Source organism: Aspergillus stella-maris (genome assembly GCF_047715825.1).
Source record: "Aspergillus stella-maris strain CBS 113639 unplaced genomic scaffold BDV14scaffold_3, whole genome shotgun sequence".
Lineage (NCBI taxonomy): Eukaryota > Fungi > Ascomycota > Eurotiomycetes > Eurotiales > Aspergillaceae > Aspergillus > Aspergillus stella-maris.
This window is the reverse complement of record NW_027396797.1, coordinates 581664-605293: the sequence shown is the minus strand read 5'-3', so window position 1 is coordinate 605293 and position 23630 is coordinate 581664. Positions and strand designations below refer to the sequence as shown.

The 23630-nt window shown below is 51.8% G+C and overlaps 6 protein-coding genes across 6 annotated transcripts; 3 read left to right on the top strand and 3 right to left on the bottom strand.

Annotated features, from left to right (window-relative positions):
• The first annotated feature begins 1473 nt into the window (after positions 1–1473).
• On the top strand, positions 1474–4235 carry sC (sulfate adenylyltransferase). Its single transcript, XM_073767131.1, has 6 exons — positions 1474–1940; positions 2030–2057; positions 2194–2376; positions 2591–2736; positions 2801–2870; positions 2926–4235. Exons 1-6 carry the CDS (start codon positions 1772–1774, stop codon positions 4052–4054), a joined length of 1725 nt encoding a protein of 574 aa, XP_073632985.1. The 5' UTR covers positions 1474–1771; the 3' UTR covers positions 4055–4235.
• Positions 4236–6416: 2181 nt separating this feature from the next.
• Positions 6417–8434, top strand: BDV14DRAFT_164108 (uncharacterized protein). Its single transcript, XM_073767130.1, has one exon. It carries the CDS (start codon positions 6480–6482, stop codon positions 8286–8288), a length of 1809 nt encoding a protein of 602 aa, XP_073632984.1. The 5' UTR covers positions 6417–6479; the 3' UTR covers positions 8289–8434.
• A 120-nt stretch (positions 8435–8554) lies between these two features.
• Positions 8555–11433, bottom strand: BDV14DRAFT_67518 (uncharacterized protein). The gene is made up of 2 exons (XM_073777270.1): positions 10006–11433; positions 8555–9948 (listed from the first exon to the last, which is right to left on the bottom strand). Exons 1-2 carry the CDS (start codon positions 11294–11296, stop codon positions 8822–8824), a joined length of 2418 nt encoding a protein of 805 aa, XP_073632983.1. The 5' UTR covers positions 11297–11433; the 3' UTR covers positions 8555–8821.
• A 1957-nt stretch (positions 11434–13390) lies between these two features.
• BDV14DRAFT_195557 (uncharacterized protein) lies at positions 13391–14306 on the bottom strand (the record flags this gene model as incomplete). Its single annotated transcript, XM_073772250.1, has 3 exons — positions 13391–13886; positions 13968–14065; positions 14115–14306. 3 exons carry the CDS (start codon positions 14304–14306, stop codon positions 13391–13393), a joined length of 786 nt encoding a protein of 261 aa, XP_073632982.1.
• Positions 14307–14449: 143 nt separating this feature from the next.
• Positions 14450–15938, top strand: BDV14DRAFT_164086 (LYR motif-containing protein). Its single transcript, XM_073767129.1, has 5 exons — positions 14450–15016; positions 15086–15250; positions 15355–15417; positions 15472–15521; positions 15570–15938. Exons 1-5 carry the CDS (start codon positions 14966–14968, stop codon positions 15577–15579), a joined length of 339 nt encoding a protein of 112 aa, XP_073632981.1. The 5' UTR covers positions 14450–14965; the 3' UTR covers positions 15580–15938.
• A 2920-nt stretch (positions 15939–18858) lies between these two features.
• BDV14DRAFT_164082 (putative histone-lysine N-methyltransferase (Ash1)) lies at positions 18859–22183 on the bottom strand. Its single transcript, XM_073767128.1, has 4 exons — positions 20702–22183; positions 20278–20651; positions 20026–20225; positions 18859–19968 (listed from the first exon to the last, which is right to left on the bottom strand). The coding sequence occupies exons 1-4, from the start codon at positions 21888–21890 to the stop codon at positions 19314–19316; spliced, it is 2418 nt and encodes an 805-aa protein (XP_073632980.1). The 5' UTR covers positions 21891–22183; the 3' UTR covers positions 18859–19313.
• Between the last annotated feature and the right edge of the window lie 1447 nt (positions 22184–23630).

Genomic DNA, 23630 nt, shown 5'->3' with positions numbered 1-23630 from the left:
TTCATGAATCAAACCTGAATCTTGAGACTCAATGATCTCTCCTGACTATGCTGCGCGGGATTATCACAAAGCAAAGGGAGCATGAGACTTTACTGCTCATAAATCTCTCTACATCCTCACAGTAAGTATAGCAAGTGAGTTTCCGAGATCTCGTCAGAATTGAACGCATTAATAGGTAACAGAACCCTTGATCTAGTTCATGTTGAGGCTCGCGAGGTGCTGAGACCTTGTTAGCTACTGGTGGTCGCAGAAAATACCCATAAAAGCGGCTTATAGCGGTTTATAAAACCTTACATCCCGTCCAAGGCCACTCGCGGATACCGAGCCGGACTGCTCCTCTGTAACCAGCATCAAAATTGCGCAGCGTTCACTTCTAAGCAAACGTCTCCTTATTATCAACCGCCGTATGCCAATGCTCTGACAGAGGACAGCTGTGACTTTCTAGATTATAGCTTCGTATCCGAGTCAGGATGTCTACGTATGCCGTATATAATCCCTTATTGAGCAACGTAATGGGTGGGTCCAGACCATGAGATGTACATTTCGAGGCGTTTGATTCTCAGGGGAACTTACGTGGTCTTTGATGGTCAGGGACAAGAACTGTAGATCGAACAATCAGCCTGTCACAGAAAGTGTCAACAATGTCAAACTCACAGGGGCCATGCAGGATGATCCATTGGCATAACTGATAAAGCTAGAGAGGTCGAGTGCATGAGCCGTGGCTTGCGAGATCGGCGGCACTGAAATGGCGCCATACCGGATCAGGCAATGCCAAGATTTGCAATCACGCAAGCCGTGTGGAGTATGTCGTGATTGCAAGCATGGCTTTAGTTTCCGCTGTCGAACTCGCCGTCTGGTTTCAAGTGCGTCACAGACTCACAATTTGCTTTGCATCCCCCACACTTGGTTCTACGATGTGGTTTGCCTTGGAGGGCTGAGATGCTGCCTGTTCTCTGGTTTGTAACTGGGGGTCATCTGTGCAATTTATCAGCAGGATTCTTGCGCCCGTCCACGATCCCTGCGCGATAGAACTATAATTATGCGGCAGCTCCTGCGCTAAAAAGCCTCGCCGCATTGATCTGTATCAAATCATCACTGCTGACGACGAAGGTGAGGCCAAACAATTGATAATCTCCGCCCCTGAAAATCATGACTTCAATTGGTACGGAGATTCAACTTCAGACTTCTCGGACATAATCTATCAGTATCGTGTCGCCTCATGAGGTTGCGTCTGCTCGTTCTCATGAGCCGTTGCCATGGTGCATATCAAGCCAGAAGCTGTATATGGTGCGGTAGACCGAAGGAATAAGGAGGCGTATTTGAAGACAGGCACTTTTGCCTCATTACGTATGCTGTTGACGAGTTCAGCCTCGCTCGCAGTTTGCAGTTGTATAGTAAAGTAGTACTGGATTCACTCCAGGTTAGATGAACAGGATGTCAGAATAACCTCGAGGAGATATAGATAGTTACGGAGGACAGAGTGCTACGTAAACGAAGGCTGTCCCCCACTCAGTAATCCATTCCGAGCACTCTATTGCGAATTACAATTCGTCCTGCGTTCTCCTGAGGATTTCAAGTTTGGATCCGCCCGTTGGTGGTTCTCGGCCTTGCTTTTCCATCTTTTTAACTGCCGATTCCCCTCCGTTTGCTTTCTCCGTCGCCCCTCCACTCTACTTTTTTCTCCCACCTCTTTCTCCCTCTCCCTTTCGCTGTCTTCTTCTCATCTTTTTGCCGCTTTCATTTTCAGTTCTTGAAGCACAGTTCATTCACAATGGCCAACTCTCCTCACGGTGGTATCCTCAAGGATCTCGTCGCTCGCGATGCGCCCCGCCACGACCAGCTCGAGGCCGAGGCCGCCACTCTCCCCTCCATCGTCCTCACTGAGCGCCAGCTGTGCGATCTTGAATTGATCATGAACGGTGGTTTTTCTCCTCTTGAGGGTACGTTGTACTTTCCAATTGATTTTGAAACTGCCTCGGCGACGATGCGGTCCATTTTAAAATTACAGTCACTAACTGACGCGGTGCAGGTTTCATGAACCAGAAGGACTACGATGGGTATGCGCTTTCCCCTCATACACTGCATCTTATCCCATTTTGCGCGGGGCATTTCCGAGTCGCATTTCTCGAATAATGCAATTTCGCGAAGGAATTAGCAATCATTGAACGTTTGGCTAACGGTGGGGGTTTCTAGCGTTGTCGCCGAATCTCGTCTCGCCGATGGCAACCTCTTCTCTATGCCCATCACTCTTGACGCCTCCAAGGCTGTCATTGACCACTCCGGCTTGAAGCCTGGCTCTCGCGTCACTCTCCGTGACCCCCGTGACGACCGCAACCTCGCCATTCTCACAATTGACGACATCTACCAGCCTGACAAGTGAGTTCATCCGGTGTTCCTTTTTCTTGGTCCTTGACAGCGGCATCGTCGGCGTCCTTGGCGCTTTCATGCCGCCTCCGCTATTGCGCTTGGTTTATCATTCGATAAAGCGATTGGAGGTCATAGAATGACCAGACACGTCTTGCGCATAGCACATGCTGCTCAGCTTTTGGCGATAATGGCATTAGTTACTAACATTTTTGCTTGCTTCTAGGGCCAAGGAGGCTAAGCTCGTCTTCGGTGGTGACCCCGAGCACCCCGCTGTCAAGTATCTGAACAACCAGACCAACGACTACTACATTGGTGGAAAGCTTGATGCTGTCAACAAGCTCAACCACTACGACTATGTCGGCCTCCGCTGTATGCCCAGCCTACCCCTCCGCCGAGCATAACGCAAGAAAGACAAAACTGACGCAATTTTCAGACACACCCGCGGAGCTCCGCATCCACTTCGACAAGCTCGGCTGGTCCCGAGTTGTCGCTTTCCAGACCAGGTTTGTCTTGGCATCCTAAATATTACTACCGGACATGTTTCCTGACTTGCTGTAGAAACCCCATGCACAGAGCTCACCGTGAGCTGACCGTCCGCGCTGCTCGCGCTCGTCAGGCCAATGTCCTCATCCACCCCGTCGTTGGTCTCACCAAGCCTGGTGACATTGACCACTTCACCCGTGTCCGCGCCTACCAGGCTCTCCTCCCCCGCTACCCCAACGGAATGGCCGTCCTTGGCCTCTTGCCCCTTGCCATGCGTATGGGTGGTCCTCGTGAGGCTATCTGGCACGCCATCATCCGTAAGAACCACGGTGCCACCCACTTCATTGTCGGTCGTGACCACGCCGGCCCCGGTAAGAACTCCAAGGGTGAGGAGTTCTACGGCCCCTACGATGCTCAGCACGCCGTCGAGAAGTACCGCTCCGAGCTCGGTATCGAGGTCGTCGAGTTCCAGCAGGTCACCTACCTCCCCGACACCGACGAGTATATGCCCCGCGACCAGGTCCCCGCTGGTGTCAAGACCCTCGACATCTCCGGAACCGAGCTCCGCAACCGTCTCCGCACCGGTGCCCACATCCCCGAGTGGTTCTCTTACCCCGAGGTCGTCAAGATCCTGCGCGAGTCTAGCCCTCCCCGCGCTCAGCAGGGTTTCACCATCTTCCTTACTGGTTACATGAACTCCGGCAAGGACGCCATCGCCCGTGCCCTCCAGGTCACCCTCAACCAGCAGGGTGGACGCTCCGTCACCCTCCTCCTCGGTGACACCGTCCGCCACGAGCTCTCCTCCGAGCTCGGCTTCAGCGCTGAAGACCGCCACACCAACATCCAGCGCATCTCCTTCGTCGCCGGCGAGCTCACCCGCGCCGGTGCCGCCGTCATCGCCGCTCCCATCGCCCCCTACGAGCGCTCCCGCAAGGCCGCCCGCGAGGCTGTCCAGAGCACCGGTGGCTCCTTCTTCCTCGTCCACGTCAACACTCCCCTCGAGTACTGCGAGTCCACCGACAAGCGCGGCATCTACGAGAAGGCCCGCCGCGGCGAGATCAAGGGCTTCACTGGTGTCGACGACCCCTACGAGGCCCCCACCAACGCCAACCTCACCGTTGATGTCTCCAAGCAGAGCGTTCGCTCCATCGTCCACGAGATCATCCTTGTGCTCGAGAGCGAGGGCTACTTCGAGCGTCAGTAGATCGATATTCAGGGCGTTTAGAGATGGCTTTTTTTTGTTACCCTTCTTTTCTTGTGTGTGATGCGATATAAAGATGGGGCCTTGGAATAAAAAGGGATCCCTGGTATGGATATAGAACGTTTGAATTTAGTAACGACTTTTTTCATGACCATGATATTCCCGAGTATATTTTGTAGTAGTACACTTCGTACCTTGTGAAAGATCTCTTTCTAGTAAACGTGTGTCCCTGCCGTACTCCAGCGCTGACGTATCCCACCCAGACAACATGAACCTATAAAGTCCGTATGTACCTACCTTTATATGTCCAACCAAATTCAACCCAGCAATCTCAACAAAGTATCCATCCAAAATATCGAAACATAAAGCACCCAACCCACTAATAAACAGTCGACAAAGTCTGAGAATACGGCGCTGGACCTGGATTAACCCTTATAGTCTCCGACCCTATGCAGCATCGCGAACCATTAGCTACCATGATTCCGTCATGAGTACAGAGTAAAACAAAATCAGAACTCACGAATAATATATCCAAATCTATGTTCAGTCCTCGACTCGATATCATGTAGAAGGTAAGGAGTTGAAGTTAACCGGGATGGTGGGAATGGACTTGGAGGGTGCGGCGACGGACTGTGTCTCCGGGCCGGGCTCGTGGTCGCGGAAGATCCCCACAGTGGGGCGATTTCTAGATCTGAGGATGGCGCTTCTATAGTTTGGAGTTAATTTCAAATCAAGAATACATGGTCCAAGACATGACTTTCTATTCTAGAAAAATATGGAAATAAACTGACCTGACACAGTACGTCCTCGACGGCTTCGAGCTCTAAGGCATAGGAATAGAGTCCAGAGTCCAAGGGATGATGTCGGGATGGCGACGAGGAGGGTAATGAGGGCGATTGTTTCGGCTGAGGACCAGGCCATAGTCCCAATTTAGAGTTTAGAGATTAAAGAGGAAACATTGTTCTGAGAAGTGCGCTATTTCGGAGTTGCTTGAGTTGGGTTGTTCTGAATGTCTCAGGATTCCATTGTGTTTTCCTTGAGAAAAGAGCTTGTTTTATAGAGGAATGATGCAGGATGAACAAGCAAGAAACAAAATAGTTGATTGTTCGTCCCATTGCGGCACAGGGAAATCCCACAGTTGCAATTGGAGGCCGTCGTGGTGCCTTAAGCAGTAAGCAACTTAGCACACGTTCACCCAGATCCCTAACTTGGCCAAAAACGTACATGCGCCAGGGCGCTGTATTTTGGCCAATAAGGAAGCAGGAACCTACAGGTCAACAAATCAGAAAGCCACAAAGAGTGCCACTCGGGGCATCACAGACAGATTGTGAGACTATTGAAGATATAGAAGTGGAGCGGAGTGAGTACTTGCTAATTATATGTAGAATCTGTAGAATCTTGGGTATATACATAACCTCAGAAGCCTTTCTTGTACAATGAGTGTCAAGCAACATGGCATACAGGCCGTTTTATTACATATACAAACCCGAGAAATTTCTCCCACCAAAGGCAAGAGTTAGGATAGCAATTATAGATAGGCAATCTAGAATTGCGACCAAAAGTCCTTTAAAAGGACGGGGTGGAGGGCTTGAGTATAGAACTAAGCTCTGGTGCCAGCTACTGCAGGCTGGGCTAGGTCGTGACGACTACAACGGTTCTGGCCACATTGGCACCCAAAGTAAACCTTTTAAGACTCTTGCCGGCTCCGGTAGTCGGACTTAATGCTGTTTTCTTCGCAGACTACAGAGACGTGACGAAGAGGTGTTCAGCCTTCACTTCAGGACACCACTGCGTCACCTGCCAATGATCGTGTGGGAGCAATAATTTTTCTTTTCAATCTCCACAGAAGTAGAAGCTATTGCACAGTCTGATATGGCACAATATGGTGGTGAGGCTGCCTCGCCATCAGATCCCTACTCTTGCCCCTAAGTACAGGCTCAGCTGATGCCAAGGACGACTCAACGGCCTGGGGTTGTCTCTGAAAGAGACGCTGAAGGGTACTGATAGCTTGTTTCTTCTCCTCCATCGCAGCTCCTCCCGTTTACTTAGTTCAAGTGCCTGCAGAATTTACCAGCGAAATGATGACCTTGTTCTCAAAGCTCTTGTGATAACACGATTGCTTCTGGGTAGAAGATCACAGTCAGTGGACCAGTGCTATCATGGGTGTTCTCGGAGTTGCAGTTCATAATGTATCTTGATGGATAAATCCTTGACAGAGTGACACGACGCATAACTTCCAGAATGTTGGTTTTGGCGATGGAACTTCTTCCAGGGCTACCTTGACTATGAAAATGGATCCATGGTCAGTCTTTCCCCAAAAAGGCAAAAACGTGCAAACACAGCAAACACCAACCAATCCATCGAGTCTTGAGACTCGAGATTGCCAATTCTTCACCGTCGCAACGTCAATCACCGCAAGCATCGCAGGATGTTGCGTCAACATAACCGCTTGCCTCGAATGGCGAGGCCGGTGGTTCCCTCGCTCCGGCCGCATCTTGCTCCCACCACCGCTCGCCGGACCTGCCGTCGCCCGTTCACACAGAACCCTCCTCTTCAGACTCTCTCCCCGCAGCGAGGCCGACCTCAACTGACTTACCTTGCCCCCCCGCATATCGAACGAGCTCTCCCTCCATGGCCGACGCATCTAAAGCAACACTATGCGCGACTCGCATCCACCGCAAGTGGCGGTCAATTCAAGAAACGCATGTCCCACTGGGTGCGGATTTTCCTGACAGTCGGCGCTATGTTCTTCTGCTGGGACGTCGTCAAGTTCGGAATCGTGAACCAGGAGCGTGAACACAAGTGGCCGACGCCGGCGGAGTGGACCTGGAAAAGCCGGGTGTTCTTACGGGCTCTTGAGGCGTTCCAACGACCAGAGGAAAATGGCCAATACATGACCCAGTGGCCGGCGATTTCGGCTCACTGCCGCGAGTTGTTACATCGATTGGAGGATCCGAATGTTGATGGGAAAGATATTATCGAGCTCGAGGAGAACGGATTCCTCTTTGAGAGTGTGACCAAATGTGGGCATAATGACCCGTCCGTTGTCAAGAAATCCGGATTCGACATTACGGCCAAGAGCGAGCAGTGGAGGCAGGGCTACTACCAGGCTCTCTTAGGAGCTGCAAAGGCTGCGGAGAACCTAGAGGGCTGGATGACGGATGTCAAGCTCAATGCTTCTGCGCCACAGGAATACTTCGAAGGCCCCTCAAACCCCAATCCCAAACGCGCCACCAAGCACGGACAATTGTCCGAGGAGAACGCCATACCTGCATCGCCAAGTCCGGAGGGCTTCTATACCAAGATCTTAACGACTGTTGGGTTCAATGCCGGACAAAGGGTCGAGGCGGCTATCGCCTTTGCCGACTGGTTGGACTACAAAGGCCTGAAAAAAACCGCGGCGGACACCTATGCCTGGGCTATGGACATCGCGGCATCAGGCTCCCCAGTGGAAGTGTCGAAAGTAGTCAACACCAAAACAGGCGTCCTGAAGAACGACCCTCAAGCCCCTCCATCCGAGAACATCATCCGCGTCTCAACAGCCGTAGGCGTCCACCACGCTCGCAACGGAAACCTCCCAACAGCCCTATCAATCTTCACATCCGTCCTCAAAGCCCGTCGTGCCCTCCTCCCACCACCCCCCGGCACTACCCTTCCAGAACGCCCATCCTTCGTCCAACCATCAACCGACTCAATCGTCACATTCATCAACACCTTCAAATCCCTCTTCACCCAACCTGAACCCATCCAATCCACGCCCTCCGGAAACGAACCCCCCTTCAAAACAACCATATCTCCCTGCGACGAAGCAGCACTCATGACCTACATCGGCGAAATCATCTACGCGTCACACTCCAAGAAGACCGGCCTCGCATGGACGCGCGATGCATTCGACCTCGCCGAAACAACCCTCCCCGAAACAGACACCACAGACCCAAAGAACAAATGCACGCAGTGTCTCCGCGTAAACATGGTTAACTGGAGAACAATGCTGAGCGAATTCATCGAGACAGCGAAGAAGGACGAGGACGAGGTCCGCGAGAAGGCGAAGAGTGACTCGAAGACATCGTGGTTCTCGAAACCCTCTGAGAAAACTGTTCTGCAGAAGACTCATGAGCGCATGAGGTGGGAGGCTGAGGACTTCCTTTTGCGTGAGAGAGTTGGTCGATTGGGTCCGCTGGTTATGACTGAGGCTGAGATGAATGCTTCTACTGCGCCTGGGGTTGGATTGTTTTAAGCTTCAACCTGCATATTTTGTTGCTGTCTGGGTTCAATGCATATATGGCTGAGGCTGGAGTTCTAGGAGTTTTGGGTGTATCATATATTTACTACTTTATTCCATGTATAACAATATTCAAATACTACTACAATTACAATTACAACCAAACATACGAATCCTTCAATATAACGCTTATATTGTGCTTTTAGAAACTGGCATGCAGTCGGATAAATTAACAAAAAATTAACGCTAACCAGCTACCAACGCCCCAGATAGTCTAGCCAGAACTGGGTAGGAGATAACAAGGGTATGAGAAGCTGAGGCTGAGGAGATCATGTCTGTATATATACACCAGGGAACGCCCAACAAGGTCAGATCAAAGTCAAAGGGAGATGAGGAGGCTATACACACTCTCTCCTGTATATAAAGATTAATCAGATGCAAAGGAGCGCGAGAAGGGAAATAAACGGGGCCAGCAATATGCAAGGATTGTAAGAATGGGATGGGAATCAAATGATGAAGCGAGAAAATGAGGAAATGAGAAAGCGTGCTTAGTTGCCGCCGACAGTGTCGCCGTCGAAATCGGTAATGGTGAACTCTTGGAAGTTCAGCGTGAAGTTACCCTTGACGCCGGAGGGGTCGAGATCGAAGAGGTAGCTTTCGTCGCTTGAGTTTGAGTAAGAGTGCGACAGATGACGTTCGATGGATTCTGCCGAGTACATGGCCGCGCTGAGGGTGCCGGTTCGCTGAAGAATGTATAGAACTGCGATTCGGGAAAAGTCGATGACCTCGGTACTGACAGATGGTGTGGCGGACGGTGTTGCTGTGCTGCTTGGAGTAGGAGTAGCATCGACCCCCTTCGTAGCTTCCGAAGCTTCGAAAAGAATACCATTCTTGGTAGCAACATCCCTTGGCACGGGAAGCGTTGCTGTGGGAGTCTCTGAGAGAGTAGAGTCAGGTGATTCTCCGTTATCGGGAGATAGTTCGTCTACGATGACAAAGTCAGAGGATAGGGCACGGCGCTCATTGTCGTTCGAGGTGAGGCCCTCAAACGAAACAAGCGTATTCTCCGTCGTACAAGAGACATTGTTCTGACTGAAGAGGGCCATGACAGTAACAGAGTCCAGCGGAATACTAAAGTTACTCTGGGAGTCTTGGAACAGGCGAGGAAGATCATCACCAACAGTGGCATTGCGGGATCTCGAGTTTTGCGTGATTTCGGTAGTGACACAGCTGGCATCGCCTGATGTCGTACAGCGGGAGCCGGTATATCCATTGACACAGACGCAGGAGCAAACATCTCCACTTGACACACTGACACCACCATTCGAACATGGAGTAGTCTTCTCACACAATGTGCTGCTATCGTTACTCTGGTTTTCCCGAGGCACCACAACCAGAAAAATGGGTATCAAAACGGCGGCAGCGATGACGAGGAGCAGTACGACGCAGAGGGTAATGAATGCCCACAAAGGCATTCCGCAACACCGCCGTCGTTGGCTTTGTGCGCTGTTCTTCTCATTGCCAGGATCGTGCCTCTGCTCTTGAGAGTGTAGTTGGTGAAGTGTAGATCGTCTCCAGAAAATAGGCCAAGACGAACGACCTTCCGGCGTAGCAGCAGGGTTTGGGAACGACGCCAAGATGTCCTTGATGGATCCGGACCTTCGATTCGGGTCACCTGTGTATGCATTAGTGAGGCTGAAGAATTGAGAGCACTACTTGGAATTTAGCTTACCGAACGGATGTCTGGAGCCTCCCTCAACATTCAGAAGGTCGTTCCTGCTTGCTGTTCGCCCGTGCTCGAGATTGGTCGCAAGTTTCGTCGCGCGCTTGATCAGATCAGACAAACTCGTCAGACTACCGCGAGCTTCAGCTTCCCTGACCGCATTGATGTTCAAGCGTGGCGGCCGGCGGGCTCCTGGTCTCATCTCACTCAGTGTCGGTGCACTCTGGGGTAATGGCGCTGGAAGAGACCTCATGTTGCTGTCATACGAGCCGTGTGCACTTATATCATCTCCCCGTACGATTGGTGGTTTCTCCGGGTCAATGTCCGATTCTCCTGATGACGATGAGGCGTAGGAGGATCGAGCGGCCAACCCTGCTGCGATCTCCTTGAGAGTAGGATTATTTCCCTGTCCTGATGGTGTTGGTGTTCTTCCAGCCAGTTGCGATGTATCAAAATTGGGCTTACTGATTGTGCGCAGTGAAGGCTTGCCTCGTTTGCCGAGACTGGCTTGTCGAACCAGAGCCGGTTCAGCATGCTGAGGCGACTCCTGAGCGCTATCAGATTCACCATCCATATACGCCCCAAGTATATCAGACTCGCGCTTCTCGGAGTTCCAACTCGACGCAGTCACTACGCTGGGAGCGTACGGCTTGTTCAGTATTGTTGGACTATCGGGCAGTTCTTCCGGTATTGGCGAGACAGACGATCTGCGATTCATGCCTGAGCGCATGGCCGCGGGAGGAGCAAGTCTATTCTGAGAGGGCAAAGGCGGGGGAAAATCAGGTATCGAAGGGATGGAGCCGAAGGATGATGCTGCAGATTTCCTGGACATATCTTCATTTGCGGAAGGAACCGGGTCTCGTAGCGCAGGGTGGATGTGTTGTTGATTGGTGAAAGGCTGAGAGAACGACGGTGTACGCTGGGTAAGGTGAAGAGGGCTTGGAACAGCATCTGAAACGCTCCTCTCCGAGTACACGGAAGGCGATGGAAGGTCCTGTCGAGGTGGGCGCTGAGGAGGGGTTCCTCTAGACACCAAAGGTCTTCCTTGTGAATCCACCAGGTTGGACAGCCGTGTCTGTGCATCGGCCACGTTTGTCCGCGGTGTACTATTGTCACCTAACAACGGCCATGCGTTCGGCTGAGGGACATGGGGCCTGGGCGGTGGAACAGTCGTGTTTTCTTGAGGAACTCGAATCCTCGGGCGTCTGCCGTGCTCTAGCATTTCCCTCGCCCGCCGGACCGATCCCCCTCTTTCCGCGGCCTTGGGGTTAGGCCCGCCGTACTTCGAAGTTGGGTCCATGTTCTTTGAAGCAGCGTTTAGGGGTTGCGTACCGGGCAACAGACGTGGATCTAAATCATAAACCAAGGTCTTTGGATCCGGGCGTAATAAGCGAATGGTAATCCGGGTTGGTAGGCAGATATGAACAACGGCCAGCTCGATGTTTCTATCAAGAAGTTGTTCAAGAGTGAGGGAATGGGGTAGGGTATTTGGATGAAGGCAAGCCTCGGCGATAACGATGGTTGCAGGTACTGAATGGTGCTAATGAAGGCGTGTGATAGAATGGAAGGAACTTGATGACCAGAAGTCCACGACTGGAAAAAAAGTGTGATGCAAAATGGCACTCAATGCCTGGTGGTATCATAGAGAAGTTAACGCTGCTTTGCAGTGGATGGAAGCCACATCTTTATTGGTCATGCTTGCATACCAGGATTTTATTTGTAAAGAAGGACGAGAAATGGATATCAAGGCTTCATGACCATTGCACAGTCTGCTTCTGGGCTCCGGCAGGCTGTTGAGGTGAGAATGCCTAAATGACATAGATTAGCCTTGCTCGATAAAAGTAGGCCAGAGAAAGACTTACAGAGTCACCTAGAAAAAGGCCAGAATCGATCGAGCCTCTAGCTCTTGCCTGGCAAGCAGGAAGGAAGAGAATGAAGATGACGACGAAGTCGTTCGGAGGAGAGAAGAATCACCCAGATGAAGGTACCTCACGCCGGGTGGGTAATGAAAGGAAGGAAGGGTCTTCCACTTCCAGAGAATTCGGCCCTCGAACCAAGCCTCAGCGGTTGATACCGGCTGATGTTCTCAGCATTCAGCACAGAATAAACATGGGTCGAAAGTGCACAGCCTAACCCAGATTGTCAGGACTCTGGATTTTAGAAACAGTCAGTGGAGTCTACCCCCGGGTAGCGACTAGCGCTGAAGCTGTCACAAAGGATTGTTAGGTCCGAATTTCTGGGATGTCAATTGATCGAACCGATATTGAACATGCAACCCCGAGCAGCTTGTACGCTGCAAGTTGCGCATTCAACAAGCTTCAGTGTACAGTGGTAATCCAAGCCCATGGAGGGCATGCCGAATGTCTTGACAGTCATCTCTCCCGTGTTCTCTTTTCTTCTGCACGGCAATGTTTCATCGATTGCAACACCATGTCTTGCGAGCGTAAGCGAAGGCGACAGATTGGCTAGGCGTTGAGACCCAGAGTGATAGATTGTGCCGGATCCTAGGCCAGTCTGATTGCCAGGAGTGCCGGACGATGAGGCTATTGGCTAGGTGGAGATGGCTAAGACAACGGCACGTCTCAGATTTGATCGGAGGCGCCACTGTTAACGGGCGGATAATCCACTCGAAACCAGGGGTCCGGTAGAGTCGGCCGACGGAGACCACGATGGCAGCAGGCTATTCGTCCGTCATCATGGTAATCTTCTTGGGGCGTGAGATCCAACGCAGTGAGTGATCACAGTCCTGCATCTGTACAACCCAATTGGGCTGGCAAAGGGGCTCAGCATTCAGATCAACTCTTCAGCGAAATGTAGCCAACTTCCTCAATGTCCAAATTTGGGGATCGCGTAATCTCGCCATATTTGATTGAGGAGCGCTGGAAAGGAGTCTGGCTCACCAGACTAGCTTGGTTTCGTCGCTGACTCCGTCCTTTAATGTCCCAAGACAATCTGAATAGATTATTTTGAGACAACCACGAGGGCTCCGGCCATGTTGCCGAAAACGTTCTTCTGGCTCGGCGAATCACACGATGTCGTGATTATATTATGTCTGGGATGGTACGGAGTACAATGGGGAGACTAAGTTGTTGTTTGGGTTGAGATGGTCAAAAGTAGAAGTTCCATCATGTGATTTTTGTATTGTCGACAATGCATTGTCTCCAGACCCCGATCGTCAATATCAATGGATCTAAATCTGAACTTATGACGAAAGAATCTCTATCTAATTCAAAGCTCTGCTTGCAGCCTTGCACTATACTTTATGCAGACGATATGCGAACGGCGGAGCTCATATTTACTGCGGTCAGTGGAGTTCTCCTGCCTCTTACCCAGTCTGTGATCCGTATTAAGGTCCCGTTCTATACGTAGAATCTAGGAACACCTTGGACAATGGTCATTGACGCCCCAATTCTGTCCGCAGCCGAGAAATCTCCTTTTCTGTTGTCTGCATTTCAACCACAGTACTGGCCAGTTCAGGCAAACTACTTTCAACTGCTTCAATGAAAGATTTCTGGGCGCTGCGAAGAGAAGGCGGAACAAGTATCCCATACCACCTGATGGGATCTGGAGTACGTGGTTTTCGTTTCACGGGCTCAGGCTTCGAATCGGTTTCCGAGTTCACCTCAGAAGTGGCCGGCGAGCTTGAATGATCTGTGTTCGTCACCACTGAGGAGTCGTCTTCACTTTGTTTCGATGGCTCCGGTCCTGAATCTCTCGCTTTTTGGATTGAGGGCTCGGGGTTATCGCCCGCCTCAGTTTGTTCTTCATCGTCACTAGTCGCTACGGTTCCAATTGTAAATGTCGGCCTCGCAGATTTGTTCGTTTGCGATAATGCTTCGGTCTTGATGTTGTCGTCGGCATCACTTGAAGACGAGGGGGTTTGCAAAGTTCTAATTGAAATTTTTGGTCAGCGGATTCGTTTGAGTGACTATAGTGCAAATGCTGGACAATTGATTGCTTTGTTGACTCACACTCTCCTTGAGGCCTTCATCCGCTCATCGTAGTAGTCGGCGCCATACCGTCGGCCAGGAGGACAAGTATAGTTGGCGTGCGCAAGAGAAAGAAAGCCCTAGTTTATGCTCAGCCAACGCCTTTCGGGACACGTTGATGGGCAGTACCTTAGAAAGCCTCGACGCTAATTCATCTTGCAAAGTTTGGTGCTTGTCGAGAAGGTGGAGGTACTTTTCGAGGAGTTCGTCGAGCGCCTGGGTTGAATGCGACGCGCGATCGTCTATATGAAGCTGTTTGAGCTTGGCATCCGGAACCTCTGAGCTCTGGCGTGAAGCAGGCGGGGTCGGAAGCTGTGTCATTTGGTGAGGGTGCTGATCAAGAGCACCAAATATGATAGTGAGTCGGAGCGCGAGGCTGAAGGCGGAATGTTGAAGAGCCTACAGGGTGTTTAGTGTACGTAGGAGTTGGAGATTTGGAGAGAAGAGGAGAGCAAGGTGGAGGGCGCCCGGACCCTCCGATAACTCCGTCATCCCGACCAAAAAAGCATCAGAATTTCCCGAATCGAGATCCTCCCAACCCAACTGCCGCTGACCCTGAAGCAACTCTCCAGACTGTGAGTCCATTTTCATCTCTTTACTCATCCCCCATTCCATCTGCAGTATCTGCGCGCCTTCAGCGAAGGTTTCGCACGTCAGCCTCTGAATGCACAACCCCAAGCTTCCCCATCAAACGCCACCTCCGATCGAGATATTACAAGCCCGGAGCTAATACCTCGTGTGCAGCATCTCTCTTCAGGGGACAATCAGCTACATATTGTCTACGCGAATTTCGCTTTGTCAATTTCGCATTCTTATACGCCAGCTACGCCATCGACGTTGGCCTCTCCAAAGCTCGGTCATTCCGATATTTGCTCGCGATTAGCCATCCCGGCCTTACAACAAGAGTCAGACTATATTCCGTCTTTCGTTGCTTTCATACATAGTCCATCTCCACTCCAAAAGTTTGTAAGCGTATCATAATGTCCGTTTCTGCTGTTTCGCGAGACACTGCCTTCCAGGCGCGGTCACTGGTAAGTGAACTTGGGAACTCATCAACCACCAAGTCTGTTCAGTCACTGACAATTATACGTATCGCATAGTTCCGCTCTCTACTTCGCCAATCGTCCCAGTTTTCGAACTATAACTTCCGCGAATACGCCGTTCGGAGGACAAAGGATGCTTTTCGCGAGCACCAGCGTGAGAACGAGGAGCGGAAGGTTCAGGAGCTGATACAGGAGGGTCTCCAAAGTCTACGGATGATGAAGGTTAGTCATATTCCTTTAGGTCCATATATGCTTCGCACTTCGGGTCGCATCAAGTGGACTGCACATAGCCCACCATTACGAGCGGACACTAATGTCTACTTCAGAGACAAACCGTCATCAGCCAGTTCTATCAGTTGGATAAGCTTGTTGTGGAAGGCCAGAAGACGGTAAGGGTTGCATGTCAAAGTCCGTCAGTAGTGTCCGTATTGACATTGAAATAGGGGAAGCAAACTGGACAAGAAGGCGGCATTGTCCGTCAGAAGGACACTGGGTAAGACTTCTGCAGCCTATTCTCAAACATCGCTAATCTACGTGGCAGTTGGGACTAAATCCATAAAATCGAGAAACATCATGCATTTTATTTTTTTCTTCTACAGAAGCTCTGGACCGCTAAAAGCAGACATGCGCCACGTCCATCAGGTCTCTAATTGTCGGTCGGGGTGGTGATGGCGCTGGGGAATGGAATAGATCTGGCTGGAGATTACCTGTACTTTAATTGGAAACTACCTTGTCGTTGGCCCTGATACGCATTTTCTCGAAACTCAGATCTTCCCTCCTATACTGAATTTGAAAATAACGCCCAAGCATAGCTAGTCAGTATTCCTATTATCGTGGGGCGAGGTTGTATCCAACTCTCATCCAGGTCACGTGCACCGAGGAAGTCGCGCTCGGCCACTGGTCTGTTCCACTTTGCCCATCACTACCAGTCCAACTATCTCCCTTGTCGCGTTTTAGTCCATAATACCACGGATTGTCGAGCGGTCTGTCGATGATACTGTCCCGACTGATCTATATCATTTGACACCGCATTGTCTGGCCCTGAGTCGGGAGAAATCGCGCTGACCGATCGCGCGCCATGCCCCCGACAGTGAGTCCCATCCACCTTCCGTTACGAGCGCGAACGAGCTATGGTCGCTCCTTCCTTCAATTGACTACTAACCCCGCGTAGTTCAGATCCTCCCGCTCTGGGCGTCAGTTCAACGACGTTCCCAATCGCACCAGAACCGGCCAGATTGATCACGATGTCTTCGAGGGACTTCCCGTTCGGCGCTGGTCGCGCCAGGTCCAGACTGTCTCGCAAGAACCGAGAGTTGAAGGGGCAGAGTCAGATGCGCCCGGACATGCCGGAAAGCCATCGATTCCAGAGCATCCGATGCCCAAGGATAGCCATCTCCTGAGCCCAATGAGTCGGGCGCTTCTCCGCGCCGCTCGGTCAGGGTGCGTTTACATTCGGAAGGCTTCGAAGGAATACGACGATGAAGAAAAGGATACTACGGATGCGGATGAACAACAGACACAGCAGAACTTGGAGCGCAATTTCTCAATGCGCAAGTGGACGTCGGTGCCGAAGCATTTGGAGGCGCCGGAAGTGGAATTCTTAGCGAAGAGGCGACCCGGCTTGCCGTCACTATATGGCGCCTCGGCTGGGACTGTCGAGGGTGCCAATGTGCCGATGAGAAAGACGCGCTTCAAGAAGGTCGACCCTGTCACGGGCAATATCTCCATCTACGCCGCTTGGGTTCCGGAGGGTCACAAGATCGAAGGCGAAATTGCCGATGATGCTCAGGTGGCCACCGAGAACACTCAAGTCACTGTGACACCACAGGCACCTGCGCCGGGAACCGTCATCGAAGGAGTCGGTGTTGTCAACGCGCAGGGAGTAGTTGTTGCAGAGGCAGGTTCAGCAGCAGTTCTCACTCCGCCGAAGCGACGACCTCCCCCGCCTAAGCGCAAGGGCAAGGGCTTGAAGGGTAGAAGAAAGAAGGTCATGTTCGCTCCTGGCGAGGGTGCCGATGCATCGCTTGTGCACGGACCTGGCGCAGTCGGCGACGGCGCGGGCAAGGACGTAGACCCATCGCGCATGTCAGTGGATCAGACAACCCAGGATGATGAGGACGATGAGGGCGAAGAAGGCGAGGAGAGCGACGATGGGGAGGGAGATGAGTCTGGCTTTGAAGCGAAGACCCCAGAGACGCCTGGTGCGCAGCCCGATCTTGAGCAAACGCCTGGCTCTGTGCTTGAACCTACACCCACTCCTGCGCCAATCAAGTCAGAAACGCCGCAACTACCTCAAGCGCCTTTGCAGGAATTGAAGCCGGAGCCAGCGCCATTCGCAGAGCCTCTACCAGCGCCCACTCATGCGATTGCATCCTCGGTCCCTGAGGTTACCCCAATCGTGTCAGTGGATGCGACGAGCTCTGCTGCTCCAGAACAATCAACAGTAACGGCGCCCGCTGCACCTATGGCAGAAGACGTTCAAATGGCAGACGCTATGCCCACGGCTGAGACATTGCGCTCCACTTCTATAGCTGCCTCAGAAACCCAATCACAAGCGACAACAGAGTCCGTCCAACCGGTATCTACAGCCAAGGCTTCGTCACCACAGGAGGAGTCTCAGCAGCCTCCGGCCCCAGAACCGTCAAATACCACAGGCATGAATACTCAATCGACAAGTAACGGACAACAAGGAGAGCCAATGGATGTGACAATGGGGGAATCTAGCGATCCGATCCCCGAACCACCTCGAGCTGACCCTGAAGATATGGATGTTTCAACGGAGACATCGCTACCGGAACAACCTCAAAATGAAGCAACAATCCCTCAACAGTTCGATCAGCAATCGGAAAGATATCAATTTGATCTTCTGGATAATCTAGAGGCAAGCTTAGGCGGCGCACCCAACTATACACGTAGCAACGAGCAACGAGAATCTACAACGGAACAAAAGCCAGAGCCCTCTGCCCAAGAAGCTGCACCGGACTCCGCTACTCAACCCACGAAGACGTCAGATGAACCGACACCAGCAGAATCCTCCCCTAATGAGAAGCCTGCTCGCGAAGACCCAGTGGCACCTCCCGTTGAGCAATTGACACCGCCGGAAGCAGAGCAAACCGCCACGCCAGACGTTACAACAGGTACGTCCGCCGAGCAGCAGCAAGCGGAACAAACACCAAAAGCCCCTACAGAGCCGGCTTCACTCCCGGCAGCGATATCTGTCCAGACCCAGCCAACGACGCAAAAGCCAGAATCAACACCCTCCGAGCCGGGCCCGGCAGAAGTACCATCACAGTCAGAGACAAGAATAGAGCCGCCTACCGCTAAAGAACCCTCCCCTCATCAGTCGTCATCTGAAAACGCTACAGAGCAGCAGGCAGAGGCTACCACCGAAGTCGTCACTCGGTCTCCAGCTGAACCTGCTTTGGAGGCCACGGCAGAGTCAAACGTCACAGTTGAGGCTGCGCCAGTACCAATACCAACACCAGCGTCCGTGTCAGAAACCACATCGGAATCTGGCCCGGAGCAATCACAACCGGCTGCTGCTTCCCAAGATACGCCGAAAGAGCCTTCTCCGTCTGGAGCTGAGCCCGCTGCACCTGCGCCCACAGAGCCTGCCGCAGAGCAACAAGGTGAAGAAGCCCAGACAGGAGCAGCACAGGGGGAAGGCTCATCCGGTGATGGCCCGTCCTCGACTGGAGAGCAGCAAGCGTAGTGAATTTTCGGTAACTACTGCGCTTCGCAGGACGAGTACAAACTTGACGTGAGTTTTTCTAGCGGTGCTTTGATTCGGGATATTTCGTTGGAGTTTCAGACCCTACTTTAAGATACACATTGTATAGTAAGACTTGAATCTAAAGTTGGGAGTTTGAATCACATAATATGGATTTGATTATATTGGCTCGAGAGCTATAATGAATTGCACCCCTTCGTAGCAAAAATAGCCAAACTTCCTCAGGGAGAACCAATAGAACACCTAAAAGACATTTCGTGGATATACGTCAACACAGAATGAGAAGAGAAAATCCGAGGCCAATATTCGCCAGAATGCCCCATCAAGAGAAACGCCAAACCGCAAAAACCAAAGAGTAGAAAGTAGAAATTCTGAGGGGCCTGATCCCCAGCAAGAATGTTCAAGGCGAGACTGGGCTCCGGGGCCCAACAAGGAAAGAGCCAACGAGCCTGTCACAGTAAAAGGAAGGTGCCGAAACATGACCTAAACGGAAGATGCGGCCGAGTATATAGGCGAAGCGGTTCAAAGATCATATGAAGTTCATTCATGATCTTGTCAGAACTTCTTGGGCTTAGGAGAACGTCCCGATGTGCGAGTTGGGGCTTTGGTCTGAGCAGTCTTCTTGTTGAGCGTCGCACGGACTTCCTTTAGTACGCCCTTCTTGGGGTTAGCCTGACATTTCCGAGCAGGTGAGCTTCTTGCGACGGCGACGGTCTTCGTCTTGGTAGTAGCTGTAGCACGGCTGCGTGACTTGGAGGGAGACGCTGGTGCCTTCTGCGTCTTAGCTTTCGCGGGTTGAGCCGTTTTCCTAACTCGCACTGTAGTCTTTGCCTTGACTGCGGGTAACTTGATGTTACCCTTGCGCTTTGTGGTCGTCGATGCTCTCGAAGAGGCACTCGTAGGCTCCTTTCGAGAGACAGCAGTCTTACTGACAGTCATGCGCGCTTTAGAAACAACCTTCTTCACACCGGACTTGATGGACGATGCAGCAAGAGGACTCCGCTTCTTACTTGTAAGTGCCCGAGCCTTGTTGAGGGCATTCTCTTTCCTTCGCTTCGCGGCGTTTGCTTTCTTTGCCTCAGCTAGCTCTTTCAGTTTGGCAGCCTTCAACTCCGCTCGATGCTCCTTCTCCCTCTTCCGAGGACCTAGAATACCACGACATTTCGACGATCCGCATCGACACTGCTGAACATTCTTCTGAGAGTAGGGGCTATTCTATTGTCAACACCCACCAGTCCGGAGGAACGTGAGACTCTAAGGAACTTACTCAAAGTTGTAGTCATATGTCAATTCCTCCCCAGTCATGACACCCCGATCACCAGCAAAGAGAGCCATTCGCGGCTTTCCAGCCACAGTCCATTTTTCCATGCGACAATTGGGCTCGCATCCATGGTTCACAAAGCGAGCAATGGAGCCACGAGTGGCATCAATGATCATGTTCTGGTCGAAATACATCAAGTAATAGCACTAGAGATATGGTTAGAAGCGTGCAAGATGCCGTTGACAACAAGAAGCGTACCTCATTTTTCTTATAGATAGTCCGCATGCGTTTCTCGCACTCTTCTTGAGTTATGATCTCACCAGTGTACTCCACAATGATCTGGTTCGGCTCAAAGGTACGGTTACTGCGAACACCGTAACCACGATCTGCCGTCTTGATCATCTCTACCCCAACGTTATACTTGCCTCCAGCCTTCGCCCTTTGCTTGAGCTCCTCGAAGTTTCGATTGCCGCACTCGGGCCCTACACCGCATATACTGTTGTCACATTCATAGAACATATACCGGTTCTGGCAATCTTGGTCGCATCCGTTCTCAGGTGTGCACATGCATTTGGATAGTTCCTCCTCTTTGTGTGCTCGCCAAATACTGCCAGCTTCACCAACGAAGACATCTGTTTTGAGAATTAGCATTGCTTTTTTGAATTCTGTCAGTGCCACTTACTTTTATTGGTTTTTCTCCATTCGTTGGGCTTGGGCTGGCCGGGAGGAAGGGGCGAATAGATGTCAAATGGTAATTCAAAAGGACGGCCCATTTGTAGTAGCCGCTCTCCGGCGAACATAGGTAGCGGTAAATATTTCCGCTGGTGGTGAGAATCAACCTGATTGTGACTCTTCCTCCTCGCTTTCTCGGTTTTTTTCTGGCTGGGCCGAGCGTTCGTGTACTCTTGCCCAGAATAAAGCCCATGACTCAACCAACGCTTTTCCTTGAACCGATTGATGGCTTCGGGGGGTGTGGGCTCCTCTTGGGTAGTCTCAGAATCTGCTTTGGCCTTGACTTGAAGCTCGCCAACTGAGACGCGTCGCTTCTTTGCCGGAGGCTCATCGGTGGCAGTAGGCTCTTCTTCGGGCGTAGCAACCTGGCGGGGCCGAAGACTGGATCGCCTATCCGGCTCCTTCGCTTTCTCCCTCATGCTACTTGAGCGCTTACCCAAAACACCAGTAGCGAGGTCAGTCACTTTTTCTATTAAACTTAGACGTGTCGAGCGCCTGATTGGGGTTGGCTTCTCCGCGGTTGTAGCCATGGGTTTCTCTTCGGATTTGTGGCTTTTGTCTCGAGCCAATGCCTGTTCAACGCGCTTGCGCAGAGTCCGCGGCGGCAAGGCCACAGGAACGTCTTCAATTTGCGACTCATGCGATGATTTCGAAACGGGAGTGTCAGGGGCTGTCGGTTGGCTGTCCACATCCATAAGATCTTCGGCGAGGGGTGTTTCGGCGTTGAGAGCGGACTCCATGATCGCAATGCTATGGCGGAGATGGGACGATCGAGTACTGTTCTTCTGAGGCGCGGCGACTTTGTCGAGAGATTCGACTAGGGCCGTTTGACCGGTAATATCTGTAGACAGTGGTCGTCCATGGCTCTCAATCTCCGTGTCGATTTTCAGTTGTGCCGCTCCCCGCAAGGAAGCGCGTGTCGCACGTGTAGACCGGCGGCGTAAGGTCGGGTTCTCTTCGTTGGACGCGTTTTCATTATTGCTCGACGTTTCGGAGCGACTATTCTCGGGTGTGAGAAGTTGTTCGGTATATTCAAAGGCCATTGCGTGGTCGAGGGGTGGGTGAGAGTGCTTCACGAGGTCCGAGAGGCTTGCGGGAGTTGCGGGAGACGCGCCGGACAATCCTAGCTGATCATCCATTTCACACCAGGAAGGAAACGAGACTGCGGTAAGATTTGGGGAGCCTAGTTCAGTAGAGCAAGAACAGGTAACCGTGGAGGGACCACAGTCCAGAGTCCTAGTGAGATGATTCCAAAGCACGGAGCGTGTTCCGACTGAAACTGAGCTGGCCTGGCACAGGGCGCTGGTAAGAAATGATCCGCCTTCCAAACAGACTGTGGACGGCCAACTAGCCACAGCTCATTCCTGAACGAGGGCAAGAATGACCAAAAGGTGCCAAAAAGACAAGAGTAAGAGGGGTGATGGCCGGTGGTCGGGGGAGGGAGGAGAAAGAGAGGAGAGAGGAAAGAGCGAAGAAGAGCAGAAGATTAGAACAACCCAGCCTGAACCACCACTGACCACTGACCACTGCTAGCCCCAGCGCCGGAATGTTCCCCCAACTCCTGCTCTCTTACCGTCAACAAATCCCTCACTCTGTTTTTTCTTTCACTCTTACTCCCTCTTAGTCTTGATCTTGTTTGCACCGGTCCCGCGCAGTTGCTGATGCTGCCAGAGACCGCTACGATCTATACCCCTTCTATCAGGTTGTCAGTATGCTCGGTACATACCGCACTCATCCCGTGGCTGCAACGGTTCCAAACACTTTGGAATACATGCGCTTTAGCGGCCTAGGCCTTTTATGCCTACAGGAAACGGCCTGGCATGATGCCAGGAAATTCTGATATTGTCTACAGTCCTTTCCTATCGGAGGTTACAGAGGGGCCATATCGACAAGCCCAGTACAGCTGGTCAGAAAACCCAGCCGCCCCAGATAATCAGAGATGATTGCTGCGCGAAAAAAAGTTCTTGCCTTGTTCTCGTCTCTCCTGCTTCAAGATTCAGTCCACCAAGTTGCGGTGGTGCTTGCGGTGTCATCACAGCGAGGTTCACAGACAGCGAGCATCCAGCCTAGTTTTACTCAAACTAGAAATCCCTGATGCGTGTCAGATCACAACATTAATCAAGAGCCCGCCTGATATCACTTCGCAACCGATGTCCCGCTTTCAGCTCCTTCCAGGTTTACCAGCGACAATTATCTCGTGCCAGGTCAACCCGCAAGAACGAACGGGTAGACTGCGGGACACAGTTATGAGAGTGCACGACGCCCGCTAAACATCTGCCTCCGTTTTTCCACTCTATCTCCATCTTTTTTAGATCCCACTTCGTCTCTTCAAGAAGGTATTGACGAGCTGCATTGATGTGACTAGGCCCCGCAGTCATTAACCAGACACCGCTATCTGCCTTGCAGAGAGCACTGACGGAGCAATGGGCTGGCGATTTATTGATCGCACAGCTAATCTTGCTTCTATAGGCACTAAATATCCAATTTATCTGCGTGTCGTTGATCCTATGTAGGGCATGGCGATGGCCACGGCGCGCGGTGATGCATGTGCATGTTTCCGATTCGGCCACGAACTACCGATCAAACCACCCCATCCCTGCACGAAGAAGCTGCCAACGAAGTACTAGCGGGTTGGTCCGATCCCTCAAAGAAATCAATCCACAACAGCGCATCGTCCGTCTCCCATCCGACCGACATAGTCGATGGCGATACTACTCTGGATCGGCAGAAAAGTCGCACTTGCCCTAATAAACACTAGTGCAGTATTGCGTCCCGCAATCGGCAGGGATAGGGGACCCACCGCCCTTGGCGTTAACGGCTGACTATTGGCCGACCCATGGTTCCTGGTAAATATACCCGGTACGGTATGGTAGCGGGTT